This window comes from Phanerochaete carnosa (assembly GCF_000300595.1).
Source record: "Phanerochaete carnosa HHB-10118-sp unplaced genomic scaffold PHACAscaffold_5, whole genome shotgun sequence".
Classification (NCBI taxonomy): domain Eukaryota; kingdom Fungi; phylum Basidiomycota; class Agaricomycetes; order Polyporales; family Phanerochaetaceae; genus Phanerochaete; species Phanerochaete carnosa.
In genome coordinates, this window is record NW_006767632.1 from 3,121,064 (window position 1) to 3,141,560 (window position 20,497).

The following is a 20,497-nucleotide window of genomic DNA, read 5'->3' on the forward strand; positions in this document are numbered from 1 at the left end:
GCCTTTGCTCTCGCCCTCGCCGCGATGAACAAGGGGCGAAATTAATTACATGGTATTGCAAAGCTAGATGCGAGAGATATCAGCAATAACAAGACGTAATTGCTTTGGAGAGAATCCGCGGAGTAGAAGGCGCTAATTAACCCAACACAGAACCGAGCGGGGAACTGGAAAGCGAGCTGGACCTCAGGCAGCTCAGGGAGCAGTCGAACTTCTTCCACATCCTGCTCGAACATCGCGTTGGGCATCGATGCGCAGGCTCACGAGAGGTATGATACTCGCTGGCGACCTGTATACAGGCTGTTTACACCGTTCTCGTGCACAGTTCGCGATGCTCTTCGGGAAACGTCCTTTCGTTCATGTAAGCCTAAGCGTCGTCCGTTCGAATATGGCGATCCCAGCGACGGACGTTCAATAATCCGTCATTTATAGTCCTATATAACAGGCCTAAACCATCTGTTCACTCACTAATCCTGCAACGTCGATGCAACGCGACGGCGACCTCCGTTTCCTTTCCTTCCCTCTTCGAGCCGCGTGCTGGCCCTGTCCGGACTATTCCTTTTGGAGGTGGGGTATTGTTGCATATGGCACGTCAAGTAGGGCGAAAACAGCTTATGTTCCGCCATGCCAGTTTGCGTACCGGCTTGTTGAACCTCCCCAAGCATGACTGACAAGTGACAGTGCCAGTTAACAGGATATTCACATACAAAATCGACCCCGCACATGACTTGCTGGTGGTCGTCTCTGAACCTGAAAATGGCGATAATACGTACGTGTATCCTGAAACAACAACCGGTACAGCATATCTCAGCTCTACGTTATCTCAGATGTGTGCTGAATTTGCTCTCCATGTCCACCGGCAAAGTACATACATCTGCTGCACTTTAAACTCTCAGGGTTGCTTCCGAGGATCCATGGCCTGAAGATGTCGCCATCAGCGGATCTTCCTCGGGCATTCGTGCAGGAGAAGAGGACAAACAGGCTACCGTCTCGGTCTGGAACTGGAAGCAAAGTGTCGAGATATATGTGGGTCCTCTTGCATACGGTACAGAGAACGTAGCTGATATGGCGTGTCACAGTCAGAAAAGCACGCACACTGCTTGGCATCTACACTTCTCGAAGAGAAATACGCGTTCCTGGGACCCTTGGTGCCACCTTTCGACGAAGCGCGGTTCTCGGCCATAACCGTAATCGAGCTTGCCGGGACAGTGCAGCCTCCGCGGTGTTGGATTTTTACTCTACCTGCTCTCCGAGGGCCATGCATAAGAAACTTTGTCTTGGCTTCCCAGCCTACCGTATCCACTCCGCATGCCGACAGGGTTATCTCTCTACAGATGAACTTTTGGTGGGAAGACGACATTTTCTCCTACCGGCCGACACGCATCGTGACGGTTTGTATCCTAACCGAAAGTTTACGTCGATGCCGACGATGCGCGAACGGACGGAAAACCAAGGGTTTATCCCTGGGCTGCTTGGGTTCCGCACTCCGCGCGCATCTTCATCTCAGAGTACTGCGACGATGATGAGGCCGGGTCTCCTTACACCTACGGCACCCGCATTGTCCGCTATAGTTACCTCGAAAAGGACATTCAGACGATGGACGACGAACAACATGACCTACGTGAATATCTTCGTAGGCACGCATACCCCGGCGCTGTAGAAGTCTTGGATTCTGACTTGGACGCTGATGAGATCGAGCGGGCCATTAGGGATGGAGATGTCACACAGCCAGTCTGGGCGAAGGAAGAAGGAGGAGCCTACCGTCCTGGGCTGGCCGACGGCGACACCTATGTCATTGAACCCACAACTCTTCCCGACTATTTCTCAAATGCCTACTTCGTGAACGAGGATGCGTCTGTCCCTACAAGTCTTCCCTACCGCAGCCGCGTTCGACATCTTGGGTTCGACAGGCAGTACCAGGATAGTGAGAAGGTCTCAACTATAGGTTTCTACAGCCATAAGCTTGCCAACGCAAAACTCATGTATTGCATGGACAAAGAAGAGGATGCGCGGGCTCAATTTGACGGGCCAGGGAATGCCCGAGGTCAGTCTGTTCCCGTACCGTGACTTTACGGGCGACGTCATTCCAATCAACGACGAAGTCGCTTCAATGTTTCTCGCAAACTCGTGGTGCGAAAACACCGAAGGCTGGCAGTCATCCTACGAGAAGACGGCACCAGTGAACCTCTAAATTCGACTTTTAATGTGCCTATCGATCTGGACGGCGACGAGGATTCAGAGGAGTACAAAGAAAAGTGGTGGATGGGACGTCGTTGGAAGACATTTGATAAGGTGGCAACCACGGAAGAGTCGCTCATTTTTATCCGGGTAAGTCGGAATTTGCATGAGACGTGACCTCTCAAGCTCACCGACTTGGTCTGAACAGAACTCTTCGACCGATAAGCACACTCCGACGCCTCCCCCACAACAGGAATGGTTGGTTGTTGATCAAGGAGTTTTATGATGATGTCGTGCGGCGTGGAATACCGGCGCTTCTCGGGGACTTCGTGGCGTCAAGCGTCTATCGCTCTTCAGCTCCTCTCAACGGTAGATGCCACGATACACCCCTTCTCAGATACTGAATCATATGTTGCGTATAGTATACTACCACTTAGTAGCCACAGATACAGCGCGTGTCAAGACTTTTTGCTTTTATGTTCATCGTAAGCATGTGTGATAACTTACAGATCGAAGTTCGGTTATCAACTTTGGCTATGAAGGTCATAAAACAGAATATTTGTAACAGTCTACTTCTCTTGCTCTACATACCGAATTGTGAAGCATTTCTCGACGATCAACTTAGGCCTGCAGACGCGGGGAGTCGGAGACTTTCGGTGAGAACACGGCTGAGCACGGAATGATACTGATCGGAATTTTCCGTGTATCATTATCAGTTGCGCGCGTGTCGCGGCCGGATGCGGCCTTTACATTCAACTCTTGCGAAGAGTCCTGCCTGGCGGCATCTATATACCATGTCGCGTCCTCTGGTAGTGCAGGCCGCTCTTCAGTGCGCCTCCTATCCCGTTATCACGTTAGCCGCTGGGTTCTAGCATATCTTTCACAGCTTATCTACGCATAGGCTTGTGCAAACGGTCTGCATGCGGGAAGGCCGTGGATGCCGTAGATAAGCTCGGTAAGGCGGGCGATATATACCGAGTTGTGTGTAAGACACTGCGTCTCGACACTGAGAATCACCTTGCCATGGTCGACAAAGCACTCGCGTCTCTCCTTGCTGTGCTTCCCGCGTTCCTGCTCGCGCATGCCTCGGCTCAACAGCACCCTCTGGCGAGCAGTCGTGCTGCTCAGCAAGCATTCGCCAACGAGGTGAACTTCACTTCCGTCTTTGCGCCGGCCTCACCCGTCGACTCGAAGTCCGGACCCATGCATGGCTGGTCGAAGCAGTCATGGAACGGCCTCACGAGCTATGCAGGTGCGAAGCCCTTGAGATGCTTTGGAGATGATATAGATGTCGCGTATGATGTTGCGGTGCTTGGTAAGTCTTGCTCTCTCAGCGTGATAGCGATATTGACTGGAATATAGGTGCTCCGTTTGATACTGCTACCAGCTACCGCCCTGGGTTAGCATTCTTGGATCCTTCGTCTCTTTGTTTACTTCTAATACACAGCCAGAGCGCGATTTGGACCGAATGGCATCCGCCAGGGGTCGCGTCGTATTAGAATAGAGGGCATCAATGTCCCCATGAAGCTTCGTATCAGTGATCACTTGGATGTGGTCGACTGCGGTGATGTCCGTGAGTTCGAACGTCACGCTGACCGACTCATATTTGCTGATCCTTCCCACGATAGCAATGGTCTTTGTCGACAACAAAGTCGCGCTGCGTCAGCTAGAGATTGCAAACTCCGCACTTCTGTCTCGCGAATCACTGAGGTCATCGTCCTATCTAGCTTCGGGAGCAAAGAGCATCGCGAAAGATGGAAAGTTTCACCCACGCGTTCTCACTCTTGTGTGTACAGCATACAGATATTCGGTCGGCGTATTAAGTAAGGATTTTAACAGGGAGGCGACCACACAATCACTCTGCCTCTGCTTCGTGGTGTAGCGGAAGTGTACGGCCCTGTTAGGTATCCGCCGAAAGGTGCCATTTCGTGTACATGATGTCTGATACACCCTACAGCGTCATTCACTTCGATAGTCATCTTGGTTCGCATACACGTCCATTCCTGACAAATCCTTGCTCATGTCCCAGGGTAGACACATGGAAGCCTCGTACCTGGGATGGCCCTGACAACCCTTGGCTCCCCGACGAGGAAATTCCTGTCTCACATGGCAGCTATTTCTATTACGCATACCAGGAAGGGCTCATGGCTGCGAATCAGAGCAATATCGTAAGTGGATCCATTGTTCATGTGTCATTTGGGAGGATATTCAACGTTGACCAGCATGTCGGTATCCGCAACGCTCTTCATGGCTGGGAAGATGAGGAGAACGACGCCGAGGTCGGATTCCAGATCTCTTACGCTGAAGACATCGAAGAGGTGGGCTACCAAGGGATAGTCGACCGCATCAAGGAGGTTGTTGGTGAAAATCCCGTCTATATTACTCTCGACATCGACGTTCTGGACCCGAGCTTCGCGCCAGCGTACGTCACCCTTACCACGAACAGCTATGTGCTGTAGCTGACCATCATGAGAAACTTGTAGGACTGGAACGTACGTACCCGTTGAGCTTGCGCTTATAGAGCCACCGCTGACGGTCTCTTATACTTCCCAGCCCCGAGATCGGTGGTTTCACTACTCGGGTAGGCGCAGAATGCAGAGACGCTGATAACGTTGCCGCTAACACATGCTTTTAGGAAATCAAGAAGATTCTACACGGTCTCTCTGACCTCAAGATCGTCGGCGCCGACATTGTAGAAGTCGCACCAGGTACTTTCTCTTTCCCTACATTGATGCATAGTGGTAACATCAACACCTCCATCAATCAGGCTACGACACACAGGGTAAGCTTGCATACGGTTAAGTAGCTTGACCGGCGCACTGATTTGCGCCTGACAGACGAAATCACGCAAATCGCCGCTGCGAACATTGGCTGGGAGATGCTCGCTCTCATGGCGAAGACTCCATTGACCGATTAAGTACGCCTCGTTCGTACACATCGATGCGGAGCTTTCACACGCGGTCATTCGAGGGCCGGTCGTACGAGGAGGGAAATAAAGTAAAGGTCTGGGCATCTTTATCGTAACATTGATGCTCCTTGTGGTGTTCAACGCAAATTATCGCAATATATGGTCTCTCTGCCTTTCGCATCTCAGAGTCACTGGCAGAAGGCCGCTTCCCGATGATTCGGCGCTTATTATTTGATGCGCATTGGTTCAGCCCTTCCGCCGTGACTTGCTCCGCCATGTCGACGCCTCTCGGCTTCTCTCGCGCTCGTGCTGGGTGTTCGAGGTCCGATGGGAAATATCGATGCGTGTCGCCAAGTCACTTGCCAGGCACGTCCCAGATCCCCTGTGACATTGCTATACTTGTCCGACCCCGTAGGTCTGCCAGGATACGACCTGTGACACCCATCCTACAGTAGTCGCTTCTGTGTTGCGCACAAAGCGGCCGCCATGACATGGGGCTTGCGTCGGGCATGTGACGCACAATTGGCCTCCTTGGTCGGACAAGTACAAGACAGAAAAACAAACCGTGGTTCGGACTCGCCGAAGATTTGCTCCACACCGACATGAGACGATAGATATATGTGGCGACTGCCGTCATTGCTCTGATCTTCTTATTACTCCTATTGGCTGTGCAGGCTACGAAGGAATGGCATGGTGCCTTGCAGTGCTGCGCACTTGATTGGCATCGCTTTCTCATGAGTGTCGCCGACAGACTGACGCATCGGTTGTCAACTCGTTCATAATGAACATGAGCAGCTCAAGATGTGTTGTTCAGCCTGCAAATCATTGCGCACGTACTTGAAGTGGCGCTATCCGGCGGCAGCACCCGATGCTGAGTTCATTGTAAGTTAAGTCTTCGGACATCCGCATCTCGTCATCAAATTCTACTAATCATGAATGAAGGTTCAATCAGCTCGCCGAGCATGCAGTGTTCAGGTGTTCTGATTGAGCAATGCGCGATCTTTTGACGCCGCGTCAATGTGCAAATCGCCTAAAGTGCGGTTTCCCGCTTGCCCGTCGCCGGCCAAAATCATGGGCCGGGCTTTCAGAACAGGTATAAAAGCCATGATTCTGTACTCAGTTGCACATAGCAGAGTAGCACTGTGTTGCCTTCTCCACAATGCTTCCCTCGCTTCGCTTCACTTTCATACTGCTTGGAGGGCATACTCTTCTGGCCTCAGCTATTCCCGCCCCCAGGAGTCCTCCTTCTGTCACACTCGACCAGGGAACCTTTATCGGGGCTCCTGATGGTGTGACGAATATGTTCCTTGGGATGCCTTTCGCACAACCTCCGTAGGTACATTACTCTGTGGACGCTCAATCTCGCTGATGGGCCGTGTATGTAGGATCGGGGACCTTCGCTTCAGTCTCCCTGTACCCAACGACCCATACAACGACACTTACGACGCGACATCTTTTGGACTTGCCTGTCCTCAGCAAGTCGCTCCTCCTCCTCAGCAACCGTTCCCCAGCAGCATAATCAACAACGTCACCGAGCTCCTTCTGGAGACCTTCGGTAATACGTCGACGCCCAGCGGCGAGGACTGTTCGTCCGTTTTTCAGCATACACAGCGATATAGCTGATCACTTCCCGCAGGCTTAAATTTGAACGTCTGGACACCTGCCAATATCACCACCGGTACTCAGTTGCCAGTGGTCGTCGTAAGTTGACGCAGTCCTTGGCGATGGTGCACTCAATACTAATGTCTGCGCCATGCCAGTGGATATTTGGTGGTAAGTCCTCTGCCGCCACGCTCGTGCTGTCTCAATCCTCACGGTGGGGTGCCACTCATGATAGGTGGATTTGAAGCCGATAGCCCAAATTCGTGAGGTGCCTCTTTACGGTTGCAAACACCAGTCTATTAACAATTTGTACAGGTACGACGGCAGTGTCATTGTCTCTCGCTCCGTCGAGATGAACCAACCAGTGGTGTACGTGAGCATTAACTATCGGTGAGTGCTTCTTCATAGCAAGATAAAGTGGTAGAGGCTGAATAGATATAGGAACACGGGTAAGTCATAGCTCTTCTCGACCTAGTTGCTTCTCAATGAAGAGCATAATTGTGTCTAGCCTTTGGATTCCTAGCAAGTCAAGAAGTTAAAGACGCTGGCGTTGGTAATCTCGGCCTGCGAGACCGTGAGTCACCATTTCGTGACCGAGGCAGTGGCACTGACACTCTCATTTTCTCCCGTATTACAGAGCGTCAAGCTCTGCGGTGGGTCCAAAAGTACATCTCTGCCTTCAACGGCGACCCATCGAGGGTGACTATGTGAGTATACGCTTGCAGTACAAGTTGGCTGTACTGAAGCCGCCTGACCGCAGATGGGGCGCGTCTGCAGGCGCAATCTCTGTTTCGCTGCAAATGCTGACCAACGGCGGTGACACCGAAGGGCTATTCCATGGCGCCTTTATGGAGTCAGGCTCGCCTATCCCCGTCGGCGACATCACGCATGGACAGAAATACTACGACGCTTTGGTCTCTGAGACAGGCTGTTCAGGTGCCGCCGATACTCTGCAATGCTTGCGCGAGGTGCCGTTCGATGCCTTGATGGCTGCTGTGAACCAGTCACCCTCAATCGACTCGCTGCAGGTAAGCTCATCCGCGCAATGCAGAAGCGGCTTCTGTTTACAGTGTCCCATGTATTTAGTCGTTGGACCTGGCTTGGATGCCTCGGGCTGATGGCGCATTCCTACCATATGGTCCCCAAGCTCTTGTCACTCAGGGGAGCGTAGCCAGCATACCGTTCGTGACAGGGGTGAGCACCGGAATCTTCTTCTACTAGGCCCCTGGCTCACCGACCATCTCATTGCCAGGATGTTGATGACGAAGGCACCGCCTTCTCATTATACTCTTTGAATGTCACGTGCGAATTCCTGTCTTATTACTAATGTACTTAATCTCACCGAGGACAAACATTGCAGGACGGACGATGAGGTGCGGGAGTACCTGACGACCTACTACCTTCCAGACACTGCGTCATCCCAGGTCGATGCCCTCATGGAGGTTTACCCGCAAGATCCTGCGCAGGGCTCTCCGTTCGACACGGGTGACCTTAACCAGCTTTCCCCACAGTTCAAGCGCCTGGCCGCGATACAGGGTGACATGGTGTTCCAAGCACCTCGACGGTTCTTCCTGGCCAACCGTTCCGACAAACAGACCACTTATGCCTTCCGTAAGCGACCTGTCCCATTCTCCGAAGCCTTCTGTCTCATGGTCTCGTAGTCAGCAAGAGATACAAGTCTCTCCCCGGAGTCGGCAGCGTAAGCATTGTCACAAAGCGTTTTGGGCAGTCCGTTTGGAACTGATCATCAAATAAGATGCACGGGACAGACATCCTCAACGTCTACTTCGACGGGGACATGACGGACTACCTAGTCAACTTTGTGAACAACCTCGACCCGAACGGGCCAGGTCTGCTGAGCTGGCCCACGTACAGCACGTCGAGCCCGCAGCTCCTCACTTTCTTGGACGGACCAGTCCCGTTGAATATCACGGAGGACACCTTCAGAGCGGACGGCATGAGTTTACTCACTGAGCTGATGCTGGCTAACCCGATCTGAAACTGTATTGTGCGCTTATATGTGCCTTTGAATAACGGGCCGTCGGATCATACATGCTCGATGTTGTTAAGCTTATGTGGCGTATATATAAGACAAGCAACTCAACGTTTGAAGTGGTGAGCGGGACATGGCGGCAACCCTGGAAAGCGCGTAGGAGCGAGTAACACGCAATCTTCTGCACGTCTGGCCGCTGCACATTTCGTACCATGACATATTGAGAAGCATTCCGTGTGTGCATGTACTATTTTCACAGAAGCCAAGTTTACTACGCCATCGTACGGTCCGTGATTGCGAGACAGGCTATCGCGTAGAGTAAGAACGATTCTGACATTGACACAGGTACACAAGAGAAATATGCGACCGAACAATAATGGTATAAGCATTTGTTCATGCGAACGCAAGGGGATTTGACAGACGACTTCCAAGGCTTTTTATCAGAATCCGAAGCCGGACATCTTTGTGCTTCGATGTGTCGTATGACGCGACCTCGGGAACAGCAGCCTGGACAGGCTTCCGCACAACGGCGGCGCACATCATCCTCGGAATCGTTCCACTTCGAGTACGGTCTCCAGCGGCTCACTGCCGCAGCCGAGCTCCTGCAGAAAGCTTCCCATCTCTTGCACGAGAATTTCAAGCCGTAGCTCCTCGCAGACCTGCTTCTCGACGTAGCTTAGGATCTCATTGGCTTTCTCGTAGGCCAGGACGAGGTGCGTCTGTTCATCGTGCGAGGGGGCGGGTGCGGTTGAGGCTTGGGGTTTCGAGCCAGGGGTGGTGCTCTCTGGGTTTGTGCCACCGCTAATGCTTTGGAAAACAGCGGCGAGCGAGGCTACGGGGGGCCTTTCAAGTTGGGAGCCGCCAGAAGTGGCGACCGCACGACGCTTGCTGTCAGGCGCTGTCATATCGTTCGTGGGCTCGGCCAGAGGTGCTTTCCAACTGAACCAGGCGATGCTCCAGCCTTGATAGACATGCGCCGCCGACAGCGGCAGGTTGAAGAGTCGTAGGGCAGAATAGTATATAACGCGATTACTTCACCGGGTATGACTTCATCGGGGCGGTACGGTCGTGCAACGATCTTTTCCCTATATGCACGACCACTAAATGTCCTGGTTTGACGATACAGCAACTCTTGAGTCCCTAGGGCCCTATGAGCGATCATTGAGCACGACGATCTTGGGAGATCAAACGACGGCGCCGGGAGACCGAACGACGGGAGCAACGGTCGCCAATAAAGAACCGACGGCACAGCATACGGCCAGTTCTCGTCGTAGGGAGCCGCTCTGCAAGTCACAGATCTGCTCGGGAGGTCCATTCTGCAAGGCTGTCCCGCAACTTCTGTTAGTGCATTTATATATAATGTGATGAACCCGCTTTCTAATGATATAAGACTGCTTAGAGCTGGCATGGACTATATAGAGTATACGCCGGGGTGACGATTGACCGTACTTCAGACCCGGGAACGGATAACCATGCGCGACTGTGATGTAAGACACATAACATCATCCAGCTTTGTCTACGATGGGCGTCCATAATATTTATACGCTCTTGGCCCCTTGATGCGCCCGCATCTCCGGATAGCTTGATGTGCTGGGCTCGCCAGCTGTGTCCGGTCGCTGCGCTCCATGGGGACCCAACCGCGACTAAGGCGGGCGCAGGCCGCGTTGGGCAAGGCCGCCGTCGGGAGCACGTGTGTATTAGGCCGAACTCTTGGGCTTAAGAAGGGTTCTCGCACCTTCGCCCGCGCGAGGACGAAGCGGTATATCCGGATATCTGTGACTGCCGGGACTACTGCTCTGATGCGAGCATTACCCCGTGTATATTGCCAAGGAGCACGTTCTAACAGTGTATCTCCCTCTGGATATCCTCGTGCAGTGGATGACACATTGGTTGCCTTTGCCAAGGCCGTCCTAGGTGTTGATTGGCCTGATAACACGGACCGTGCACACGAAACTGACGAGGGGGAGGATATTTCTTGCAATATATGTGGTTCTAGTTGAGTAGTAGTTCACGGGCTAATTGTGTGCTCCGAAGAAAACATTGAGCTTGTGCGACGATCAAAATTCGGGGAAAAATGCCGAATATATTGAAAAGCGCCCGAGTCACGCTAATTCGCAACCGGTTCATCGGCTTATCGTGACCGTGACCACCAGTTCAACCTCGGCCTGTTCAGAGGCCCCGTGACCGTGACCTGAACTTTTGGTCATATCGTATACTGTCTGAGGTCACCGAAGATGAACTGCCAGCACGCGAATTATTATTTTGCGATGCCGGTTCCCTATCGCAAATCAAGCCGCCCTTCTTCCTCGAGAGGCGTGCGGGTGGTTGCCTAAGCGTATATATTCTCATTCTCGCCGTAACCTGACGCCTCAGCTCACCCCACCCGCGAGATGACTGCCCCAGTAACAGAAGGCGAGGTACCCTTCCGCGTGCCCGGCGTCGAAAAGCCGTGCATAACATGGTACAAAATCGTCGGGGATCTCAAGACGAGCAAGAAGCCGCCGCTTGTGGCGGTGCAAGGCGGACCTGGCTTCTCGCACGACTACATAATCCCGCTCGGAGACCTTGCTGCTGAACCCTATAACTTCACCGTTATATTCTACGATCCCATTGGCGCCGGACGCAGTACACATCTCCCCGAGAAGAACGGCGACGAAGCGTTTTGGACGGAGCAGCTCTTCGAGGACGAGTTTTACAATTTGCTCAGGCACCTTGGCGTTGAGCAGTACCATGTGCTCGGGCACTGTTGGGGAGGCATGCTTGCAGAGCGCATCGCGTGCAAGCGCCCCAAAGGCTTGCGCCGGCTTATTCTCACAGACTCGCTCGCGAGTATGGAGACGTGGGCCGAGTCGGCGCGCAAGCTCCTGGGAAAGCTGCCGAAAGAAACCCAGGTGAGAGCCGGTCCCAAGTTCATGATGAAGCTGCCAATGCTAACTGAGATACGTAGGACGTCGTGGAGAAGCATGAGAAGTATGGAACGACTAGTAGCCCGGAGTATCAGGCCGCGATCGTCAAGTTTTTCAAGGCGTATGTGCTACAGCTAGAACCATGGCCAACCGAGTTCCTGCATGCCCTTGAGATGACGGAGAAGGAACCGTCGGTGTACCACACCATGTACGCTTTCTCGTTTCACCGTAGTTTCGGTCCTCCCCGTGGCTAATGGATGCATTGCCAGGGTCGGTCCCTCGGAGTTCCACATCACAGGTTCGCTTAAGCACTGGGACATCACCCCGGAGTTGCACAAGATTAATGTGCCAACGCTCGTGATAAACGGGAAGGACGACGAGGCCACAGACGAGGTCGTCAAAGCGTTGTTCTGGAATATCCCTAATGCGCGCTGGTACACGTTCTCCAATAGCAGCCATATGCCATTCTGGGAGGAGCGCGAGGCGTACATGAGATTTGTTGCTGAATTCTTAACGCAGGAATAGAGCTGATGAACAGGGGGGAACTTGGATTATGAACGCAACGACCACAAAAAGAGGACCGTAGACTGGGATTGAGTAGCCCTGATTTTGTGAATTGGTGCCGCGCTTCCAAATACTGCGCCTCTTTTTCTTCCCCTATGTCCGACTGTGTGATGAGTCTCCTGGCGGAAACCAGAGGTATGAAGCGTGCGTACAAGGTTGTATACACGGCAGACAGAAACGCGTGCAACAAGTTATCAAGCCTCATATCCTCCGTTCGATGACGAGAGGCAACCTCGGCATGATGAGGTTGAACTGGTCCTCTAAGCTACTCTCCTATGCGACACAGTCGAAGCCCTCCTCAAATCGCAGCCGCAGACGCTGCAGCATGTGCGTCAGCACGACCTTCATTTCCACCATCGCCAGGTTCTTCCCAACGCAATTCCACGGCCCGCACGAGAACGGCACGAACGCCCGCGTGTTGTGCACACCTTCTGGGCCCGCTGGTGCGGTGGTGTCGCGGTCCTCGGGCGCAAGCCACCGCTCGGAGAGAAACGCGTCCGGCTGCGCAAAATTGCGTGCGTCGCGGTGCAGAGACCACGTCGGCGCCCGGACCGATGTCCACTCGGGTATGAAACTGGTAGGAACAGAAGGCGTAATCAGCGGCTGCGCGCGGTGCTGCATGGACCTGCGGCGAATCCGCCGGAGTCGCGCTCAGGCGCACGTTGGGTCCCGCTCGGGACAATGGGGTAAAGACGCATGGCCTCGTTGCTGCACCTCGCTTAGCGTTGCAGCATGCGTGAGAGAGTAAAGCGCACGTACATGACTGCTTCAAGGTAGGGCATGCTGGTGTGGTGCTTCGGGTCGAGCGAGTCCCCCTCTGGTGGGTAGAACTGGTCGACCTCGGTCTGCAGCCGTACATACGTCTCCGGGTGGGCAAGCAAGCAGTACACGATGGTGCTCAGCGTTCTAGCGGTCGTGTCGGACCCGGCAATCATAGCGAGCCCAGAGTCGGCAGCGACTAGCCCCTTCGGTAGGTCTTCCTCCTCGCTTCCGTCCTCGTTATTCTGCGGGTTTTGTTCAGCTAAAGCCCAGAGACGAAGGTGAAGCGACGAACCAGCCAGTAGAATAGATCCTTCGTGCTCGAAGCCTTCATGAGCCGTGCAACTCCGCGATTCCTGCACATGGTCAGGAAACGCTTGGTGTTTCGGCCCACGAGCGGAAGATGACCTGCGAGACGTCCGAGCGAGGGAATGTGTTCAAAGAGCTGCATATATGTGATATGCCTGTTCAGCGATCACTCCACATAGGCAAACAACATCGCTCACGTGAAGTCTCTGTGTGTCAAATGGACTTCGCCATCTTTGTCGTCGTCCTGCATGACCTCTGACCCTCCACCAAACAGGGCATCAGACATAAAGTCGAACCTGAGACAAACATCGACCAGTCAAACAGACGCGTATTGACAGTAACAGACAGCAGGACCTACGTGAAGAGGTGCGCGCAGTGCGCGAAGTCGACATGCTTTTGCTCCTCGAGCAACCTCACAAACTGGGAGACACGCTTGATCAAGGCAGGCTCGTAGTTCTTGAGCGCCGCGGTGCTGAACGCGCGATTCCAAGGCCTCTGACGGCGAGCATGCTCCGCGTTATCTCTAAGGCCGATGAGAGCAGGGCTCGCTGCCTCCAAGGACCTGACCTGCCACACTGAGTGAAGCCAGCCTTGTGAGAAGCGGGCACGGAAAATCAGTGGTTTGCTACACGTACTGAGACCCTTCGGCATCCCTTTCGGGCCCATCATCGTCTGTAGCACAGATGCATCCCGAAACTGAATCTAGTTTGGACCTGCACACGTGCCTGTCATTAGGTGACGAACTAAACGGCGGCTCATACACTGACCAACTCGGACAGCATCGCCATATTGCTCGAAGAGGCGCCGCGTTACAACGTGCTGACGCCCCCCGACCGCAATAAACGTCAGATACCATCTGGTGACCTTTGCCAACAACGGGCCTGGGTAGCGTGCCAGTGGGTGGAACGGTGAGATGCGGTAGACGGTGATCGATGAGAGGAGAGAGGCGTGGTAGGTAAAGAAGGTGAGGGCAACTCCGTAGGTGACGCCGTGATGTTGGATGAGCAGTGTCGACGCCGCAGCGGGAGCGAGCAGCAATAAGATAAAGAGGGTCGGTATATCAGTTGGCTCCCAGCGATTGAAGATCCAGTGGGTCACCTTGCGAGGACTACTCGTTAGGCATGTTTACGTGGTACCGACGTCGTCAGAGGACGTACCAGCGCGCATGCCGCCACCGCGAGCATCCATTGATTTGTGGTCAGACTACGCGTGCCTGAGGGCATGGGACCCCGAGACAAGGCCTTTGGAGTATCGGAAACGAGATGTTTTAGACGGCATCGTTGAGGAATCGTGTGCAAGCGACGAATGAACATCGACGCGAGGTTGGTCACGTACCGTGCCATCTTGGCGCAAGCCGAGTCTACGCGTGAAGATCGCCGTCTGGCGCGTGTGCAGCGCTGTACACGCTCCGAGGCCGCGATTTGTACTTTCCTAAAAGACGGCAACGTCCAGAGGGCGGTAAGCAGTATGATAGGGAAAAAGCCTTTGAGCTGCTCCCCGACGCCGACACCGACCTCAACACCGAACCCGAACCTCATGGCGCCTTAGATTTAAGCGTCTATCAAACTGATGCGCCTTCGCGCATCTGCGACACGCGCGCGAGTTATGTATTTTGGCAACTCTCGCCTCCGCCACGCTGCGACCTGTGCAAACTCCAGATCATCCCCATGTTCGATACTGTTTTAAAAGCTTGTGCAGCTATATCTCATCCTTTCATTTTCGAGGACCCACATCTAATAGTTCCGCCGAGCGGAAGAGGCTGACGACGTCAAACGAAAGCTCGCCTTAGATCTGTCAGCCACACTGGGTGAACTAGCGCAACCGACAGTAGAACTCCTATCTGACCATCTTTCCATCCAACCACACTCGCCACTATTCAAGCTACTCCCCCAGCCCTCCGACTACGCCAGTTTCAAGCAACATGAGCACTGTCATCAGCCAAATCTGCAACACCATCCACGTTGGAGGAAGGGCCGCCTGCGAAATGGCGATGGGGGTGAGTCGCAGCTAAGCGTGGTTGACGCTCCCTGACCAGCCATCTCCAGTCTCTTGCGCAGATCTCCGCTCCTTCAATGTCTGCTCGTCTCGACGACGATCCCCCGCTTTGGTTTGACATCGAAGATGACGAAGACGTACACGGTCTCATGGCATTCATTCAGAGGACTGCATCTTCCCACATGGCACTCGTGGTGAGCTTTATGACATCGCGGTCGTCCGAACATAGGCTGATGGAGGTGCAGCGCAAGCAGGAGCAGATAGCCGCGGCCCACACGAAACAGCTCCAGGAGAAGGATCAAGACCTTGAGATGACACGCACTCAGCTTGATGCTGCTCTTCAAGAGTTCGCATTTGTTCAACAGGAGTACACGACCAGCGTCGAGATCTTCCAGAGGCTTCGCGCCAGCTTCGAGATCGTTCAAGGTCAGTATGAGCTAGCTGAGAGCGAACGGAAGATGGTCCAGAGCTTCTACGACGACGCAGAGCAACGAATCTCTGTCCTGAAGAACGATATGGCCGGTCTTTGCCAGAAGCACGATCACTTCGCCGGTGTCGAGGCGCGGCTCAGCCAGCTTCAAGACGAACATCAGAAGCTGTTGAGCGTTCAGGAAGGGCTTAAACAGCTCCAGGCTGAACACAGCGAGCTTGTCGGTATCCGGGACGAACATGAGCAGCTCAAAGCAGCGCATCAGACCGCCCTTCTGGAATTCGCGGACCAGTTGGCTGAGCGCATCTCTGTCGACATGACGCTCTCGACAGTACGGGAGGAGCGCAATAAGCTCTCTCGGAAGCTTGATTCAGTCGCCGCAGAAGCCGCCGTTCTCTCGGGCCGCGCCCAGGATGTGGGGCATGCTCGCGACCGTGCTCTCGTCGAGGTCGAAGAACTCAAAGCTGCTCTCTCCGAGGCCCACGATCGCACAGCTGCTGCGGAGGAGAATGCCGCATCTCTCGAAGCTCAGGTCCAGCAACTGGCTTCTGTGGTAGCTTCCCTCACCGAGGAACGCGACCAACTGAAGTCCCAGTTGGCCGAGTCCCAGGATCGCTTGGAGAAGGAGAAGGCCAAGGTCCTCCAGCTGACTGCTGAGCTCGATATAGAGAAGCAGAGGGCGGTTAATCTCACCAGCCGCCTCGAGAACGTCTCCGGCCAGCTCGCCCAGGCCAACAACAGGGCCGCGTCGCTCGAGGAGCAGATCGAAGAGCTCGAGGCTGCCACCGAAGCTGCCACCTTGGACTACGACGCGATGAAGCTCGAGCGCGACATGCTCCTGGGACAGGAAGAAGAGCTTGAGGTCAAGTGCGCTGAGCTCGAGCGGCAAGCGCAAACTTCCGAAGGCGAACTCATGAGTGAGAAGGCTAGGGCGAGCGACGCGCTGAACCAGCTCGAGACGGAGAAGAGGAAGTCCGCTGACCTCGAGGATCGTCTTACCGACTCCCAGCAGACGGTCCACTCTCTCTCGAGTGAACGCTCTCAGCTCCAGGTTGCCCTTGAGCAGGCGACTGCCGCACTCGATGCCGAGAAGCTTGCCAAAGTTGCCGTGGAGAAGGGCCAAGACAATACAGCCCATATCCTTGCTGTGGTTCTCGAAGAGCTCGCCGCACTCAAGGCCGAGAAGGAAGCGCAGGAGAAGCAGAACAGCGAGCTCCGCCAACAGCTCGAGACTGAACGAGACCAGAATGAGGCGCTCAAGGCCCAGCTCAGCGCAGAAACCGAAGCACACTCGGGCCTCCGCGAAGAATTCGACAGCATGCAGACCCGGGTTGCCGTCGCCAGCGCCGAAATCCGCTTCCTGAAGGACGAGCTCGACACAGAGAAGGAGAATCGCGAGCGGGTCACAGTGGGCAAGCCGCTGAAGGCTCGAGGTTCGATCGGCCGCGTCGTCGAGACTCCGCGGAAGACGCCACTGAAGGCGATCAACACGACAGCTCTTCCAACCAGTCCGTCGCTCGCTTCTACCCCCTCGGACACCTCTCTCCTCGTGCCGGCGTCTGTACCGAATGCCCCCGTCCCCGCTGACGCCTCTCCTGCATCTGCCCTCGTTACTTCTCCGTCCGTCCTCTCTTCCTTCGCTTTCGGTCTCTCTGGCTCTTCCGTTCCCTCTGGCTCTTCCGTTCCCTCTGGCTCTTCCGTTCCCTCTGGCTCTTCCGTTCCCTCTGACTCTTCCGGTTCTTCAGGCATGACTGTCCACAAGCGCGCGGCTTCATCTTCTGGTGGCTTCTTCAAGCGCATGGTAAGTCTTGTCGTGTGTCATAATAGCTGCCGGATGATGACATTGTTGAATAGATGGGTCGCACCGTCGCGGTCTCTCCTCTGGCTGATGGTGTCGCCTCTGCCCCTACGTCGCCCGCACTTGCATAGGTGTTCGTCCCGCGGTCGACATGTCCTCACTTTCGGTTCCTAGTCTTGGTTCCTGGTCTCGGTTCTTGGTCTCGACTATTCGTCTACCTGGTCTCTCATGCATATATCTATATCTCTCAGCCAACGTCGCCTCTTGCAGTTTCAACGCCTCGGCTTATCTGGCAACATCCCAATGTGCAAGCTCGCTCGAACTCCAACATTACCAACGCTGCTCATCGCCCTAACTGACTTACTTGTCACCACCTAATCGTCCTCAACGATATTCAACTTGCTGCATATACAATCCTTGCCTCCCTGTTCCCTGTTCCCTTCGGATCCGCCGCCTTCTTGGCCGCCTCCCGTATACTTGCTCATAATCATTCGTCTCTCGCCTGCATACTACCGGACATCACCTTCGCCTGCTTCCTGGACATTCGGCTTCGTCCTTTGCGCTCGTCGGCACCTCTTCCTCGCATTTACGACAGCATCTACGCCAGTATCTACCTCCTATGACACTCCCCTTACCATCTGCATATCTGACGACCCATCTCCTACATCTCACTCACACTTAAATACAGCGTTCTCGCTGCGTCTTCATCTAGGTTTGGTCTTGGTCTTGGTCTTGGTCTTGGTCTCTTGGTCTCTTGGTCTCCCTCCTCTTTTCGCTGCGCTCGCGCCGGCGCCTGTCTATATCTGCCTCCATTCCTCGTCCCGGCCACGGTCAAGAAAATCCATCAAAGCAACAAAACACAAGAAAAATCGCTCGATAAAATCCCCGAAAACAAGAACTCGAAAAGCATAAAAACACAAAAAGAGAATCGTGAACGTGGATAGTATCTCTGGTTTTGTAGTCTTGAATACATCTTTTCTTCCTTTATATCTTCGTGCGGCGAGAGATGCCGAAGGACTTAAATTCTGATGCACACGATAAAAGGAACAGAAGCCGGAGTAAGAAGATCGCGGTAGTTCGTTCATCGCGCCTGCTACACGTATTGAAAGCTGAGTGTATTCATCCGTAAGTAGTGTAGTCTATACGCAAAGCATGCCCACACGAGTTTCGTCGTGTAGGTTATGAAGGATGGTCTATGGTAGATAGACAGCAAGGGTGACTCGTGACGGAGGTCAGAACAGGCAAGCGCCAGGTAGGGTGGACCCGGTGAGATATGCGCTATAAACGACTCAAATCAGGCCTTCGAACAGATCCACAGACTTCTTCATCTCGTTCTTTGGCGGCACCGCAGGCGCGGGCGCCGAGCTGACCTTGGGGGCCGGTGGGTAGTAATCGGCGATGATGTCGTCGAAAGTAGGGACCGGCGCGGGAGCTGTGAGGACCAGTCAGAAATGTCATGAACGCTCGCAGCATGCACCGGGATACACACCTGGCTTGTACGCCTTTTGCGACGCTTCAAGCATGTTTGTGACGATGAGCCGCTTGAGTGCAGGTCCGTCCAGTGGCGGAGCGGGAGCTTCCTTCTTCTCTCCTGCCGAGCCACCCCTGCGCTCCGCATGAAGCTTCTCCTCTTCTTTCTCAAGCGCGGCCTTCCAAGTGCCGAGAGGCCCGCTCGCCTTGCCAAGGTATGCGAGAACGTCGCCTTTCGTGATCATACCGCGCACGCCGGTACCCTTGACCTTGTTCGCGTCGCTGATTCCGTGCTCCTGCAGCAGGCGGAGCACGCTCGGGAAGAGTGGCCGCGAGCTCGAGGGCTCGTCATGCGAGGGGCGCTGTGCCGATGACGCACCAGACTTGTCAGGGGTCGCCGAAGGAGAGGCAGAGGTGGGAGTGGATTCTGGCTCAGGAGAGGATTCCGCTTTTGGTTGCGAAGGCTCTTGGGGAACCTCGAGATTAGAGATGTTGTCGCCTTCTTCAGCAAGCAAGGCGATGACTTTGCCAACGGGGATGTTCTTTGTACCGTCTGGGATCTAAGGTAGACTATGGTCAGAAACCGGGCTGCCATACGTGTCTCGACGTAAAAGGTACTGTGCATTCTGCTGCCACGCGCGAAGAGCGCTTGCAAGGTGCGGCGTAAGACCGGAATGGGGCAGGCTGCAACAAACAAGAGTCTACGTGACTCAAGCCGTACCAGGACAATAGACTGGATCGAGCTGTCGCCGGCCTTCGCTTCATGGACGATACAAAAGGGCGGCAGCCGCGACCGTGAGACACAACGTCAAGGTGCGGAACAACAGTGCGCTCCGGAGCTCCAGATGCATTGCTGGCAGTCAACGAAGCGTTGAGCGTAGTCACTCACCAGAATCTTGCCCACTATGCCGTCTTCCTGAGCCTCGACGTCAATGGTCGCCTTATCTGTTTCCTACCGTATACCAAGTGAGTAGAATACTGTTGGGATGCTGAGCTCACTGACAATCTCGAGCAGGACATCTCCTGCTGAAAAAGACTCGCCCTCCTTCTTCTTCCACGACGCAATTCCGCCCTCAGTCATAGTTGGTGACATAGCAGGCATCCCGAACTGTGAGACGGCTTGCCGTGAAGCAGAGGACCGGAAGCCTGCACGAGTCCGTCAACGACGCACGGGCTGCGATATAGGAACGCTCATACATCTCCTCGAACCCGCTGAACGTAAGACTGTGGTCGCTGACCATCGCGCTGCGTACATCGCTGCCGACGCCATCGGGGAGGTGGAAGCAAGAACGGGGCTCGGTTCTCCAACGTCGGAATGGGTCGAGTCGCCTGCCCGCGTCAAGCGCGCTGCAGACTCAAATCCCAAAGTGGCAAGTGCTCATCACGTGCGACGCGTCTTAGCCACTAGCAGCTGAAGGCAAAGCGTGTTCTGGGCCCTGGCTCGCCAGTCTCACCGACGACGGCGACGACCATCTACGACCCACGGCCCACCATCCCGCTTCACGCCGCATCGACAGTCGTCCACTGCATACTCATCCCTTCCCGCCCCGAGCAAATATTCTGCGGCTTGTCGGAAGTAACACACTAG

At 54.4% G+C, this 20,497-nt stretch overlaps 8 protein-coding genes across 8 annotated transcripts; 5 read left to right on the forward strand and 3 right to left on the reverse strand.

Moving 5' to 3' along the window:
* The first annotated feature begins 1,227 nt into the window (after window positions 1-1,227).
* Window positions 1,228-2,333, forward strand: PHACADRAFT_256964 (uncharacterized protein). The gene has a single exon (XM_007396213.1). The coding sequence runs from the start codon at window positions 1,594-1,596 to the stop codon at window positions 2,062-2,064; it is 471 nt and encodes a 156-aa protein (XP_007396275.1). The 5' UTR covers window positions 1,228-1,593; the 3' UTR covers window positions 2,065-2,333.
* Window positions 2,334-3,181: 848 nt separating this feature from the next.
* Window positions 3,182-5,266, forward strand: PHACADRAFT_256966 (uncharacterized protein). The gene is made up of 13 exons (XM_007396214.1): window positions 3,182-3,490; window positions 3,538-3,574; window positions 3,627-3,748; window positions 3,804-3,961; window positions 4,015-4,079; window positions 4,133-4,158; window positions 4,210-4,343; window positions 4,398-4,597; window positions 4,659-4,667; window positions 4,729-4,756; window positions 4,811-4,883; window positions 4,943-4,957; window positions 5,013-5,266. Exons 1-13 carry the CDS (start codon window positions 3,199-3,201, stop codon window positions 5,090-5,092), a joined length of 1,239 nt encoding a protein of 412 aa, XP_007396276.1. The 5' UTR covers window positions 3,182-3,198; the 3' UTR covers window positions 5,093-5,266.
* Window positions 5,267-6,227: 961 nt separating this feature from the next.
* On the forward strand, window positions 6,228-8,782 carry PHACADRAFT_256969 (uncharacterized protein). Its single transcript, XM_007396215.1, has 15 exons — window positions 6,228-6,415; window positions 6,469-6,668; window positions 6,720-6,784; window positions 6,844-6,856; window positions 6,921-6,948; window positions 7,001-7,075; window positions 7,127-7,134; window positions 7,194-7,259; window positions 7,323-7,392; window positions 7,446-7,713; window positions 7,772-7,879; window positions 7,938-7,987; window positions 8,046-8,296; window positions 8,347-8,384; window positions 8,442-8,782. The coding sequence occupies exons 1-15, from the start codon at window positions 6,243-6,245 to the stop codon at window positions 8,682-8,684; spliced, it is 1,656 nt and encodes a 551-aa protein (XP_007396277.1). The 5' UTR covers window positions 6,228-6,242; the 3' UTR covers window positions 8,685-8,782.
* A 435-nt stretch (window positions 8,783-9,217) lies between these two features.
* On the reverse strand, window positions 9,218-9,583 carry PHACADRAFT_28961 (uncharacterized protein; the record flags this gene model as incomplete). The annotated part of the gene is made up of 1 exon (XM_007395191.1): window positions 9,218-9,583. One exon carries the CDS (start codon window positions 9,581-9,583, stop codon window positions 9,218-9,220), a length of 366 nt encoding a protein of 121 aa, XP_007395253.1.
* Window positions 9,584-11,068: 1,485 nt separating this feature from the next.
* Window positions 11,069-12,188, forward strand: PHACADRAFT_256971 (uncharacterized protein; the record flags this gene model as incomplete). The annotated part of the gene is made up of 3 exons (XM_007396216.1): window positions 11,069-11,569; window positions 11,626-11,792; window positions 11,854-12,188. 3 exons carry the CDS (start codon window positions 11,069-11,071, stop codon window positions 12,107-12,109), a joined length of 924 nt encoding a protein of 307 aa, XP_007396278.1. The 3' UTR covers window positions 12,110-12,188.
* Window positions 12,189-12,271: 83 nt separating this feature from the next.
* PHACADRAFT_209483 (uncharacterized protein) lies at window positions 12,272-14,754 on the reverse strand (the record flags this gene model as incomplete). Its single annotated transcript, XM_007396217.1, has 9 exons — window positions 12,272-12,722; window positions 12,908-13,152; window positions 13,203-13,263; window positions 13,302-13,352; window positions 13,414-13,512; window positions 13,575-13,791; window positions 13,852-13,918; window positions 13,988-14,314; window positions 14,374-14,754. 9 exons carry the CDS (start codon window positions 14,752-14,754, stop codon window positions 12,422-12,424), a joined length of 1,749 nt encoding a protein of 582 aa, XP_007396279.1. The 3' UTR covers window positions 12,272-12,421.
* A 90-nt stretch (window positions 14,755-14,844) lies between these two features.
* PHACADRAFT_209484 (uncharacterized protein) lies at window positions 14,845-18,139 on the forward strand. Its single transcript, XM_007396218.1, has 4 exons — window positions 14,845-15,212; window positions 15,262-15,405; window positions 15,457-17,442; window positions 17,496-18,139. Exons 1-4 carry the CDS (start codon window positions 15,138-15,140, stop codon window positions 17,568-17,570), a joined length of 2,280 nt encoding a protein of 759 aa, XP_007396280.1. The 5' UTR covers window positions 14,845-15,137; the 3' UTR covers window positions 17,571-18,139.
* Window positions 18,140-18,541: 402 nt separating this feature from the next.
* PHACADRAFT_256973 (uncharacterized protein) lies at window positions 18,542-20,221 on the reverse strand (the record flags this gene model as incomplete). Its single annotated transcript, XM_007396219.1, has 5 exons — window positions 20,107-20,221; window positions 19,913-20,055; window positions 19,799-19,861; window positions 18,929-19,469; window positions 18,542-18,871 (listed from the first exon to the last, which is right to left on the reverse strand). Coding segments are annotated over exons 2-5 (820 nt in total), but the record flags the coding sequence as incomplete, so codon positions are not given.
* Window positions 20,222-20,497: the final 276 nt, after the last annotated feature.

Bases quoted from the DNA above. Each gene is read 5' to 3' on its own strand.
- PHACADRAFT_256964 (XM_007396213.1), top strand. From the start codon at position 1,594: ATGGACGACGAACAACATGACCTACGTGAATATCTTCGTAGGCACGCA.
- PHACADRAFT_256966 (XM_007396214.1), top strand. From the start codon at position 3,199: ATGGTCGACAAAGCACTCGCGTCTCTCCTTGCTGTGCTTCCCGCGTTC. The intron at 3,962-4,014 runs GTGTGTACAGCA...GGATTTTAACAG, and splicing joins ACCCACGCGTTCTCACTCTT to GGAGGCGACCACACAATCAC. The intron at 4,159-4,209 runs GTTCGCATACAC...GTCCCAGGGTAG, and splicing joins TCACTTCGATAGTCATCTTG to ACACATGGAAGCCTCGTACC.
- PHACADRAFT_256969 (XM_007396215.1), top strand. From the start codon at position 6,243: ATGCTTCCCTCGCTTCGCTTCACTTTCATACTGCTTGGAGGGCATACT. The intron at 6,949-7,000 runs GTGAGGTGCCTC...CAATTTGTACAG, and splicing joins GAAGCCGATAGCCCAAATTC to GTACGACGGCAGTGTCATTG. The intron at 7,260-7,322 runs GTGAGTCACCAT...CCCGTATTACAG, and splicing joins TAATCTCGGCCTGCGAGACC to AGCGTCAAGCTCTGCGGTGG.
- PHACADRAFT_209484 (XM_007396218.1), top strand. From the start codon at position 15,138: ATGAGCACTGTCATCAGCCAAATCTGCAACACCATCCACGTTGGAGGA. The intron at 15,406-15,456 runs GTGAGCTTTATG...ATGGAGGTGCAG, and splicing joins CTTCCCACATGGCACTCGTG to CGCAAGCAGGAGCAGATAGC. The intron at 17,443-17,495 runs GTAAGTCTTGTC...ATTGTTGAATAG, and splicing joins GTGGCTTCTTCAAGCGCATG to ATGGGTCGCACCGTCGCGGT.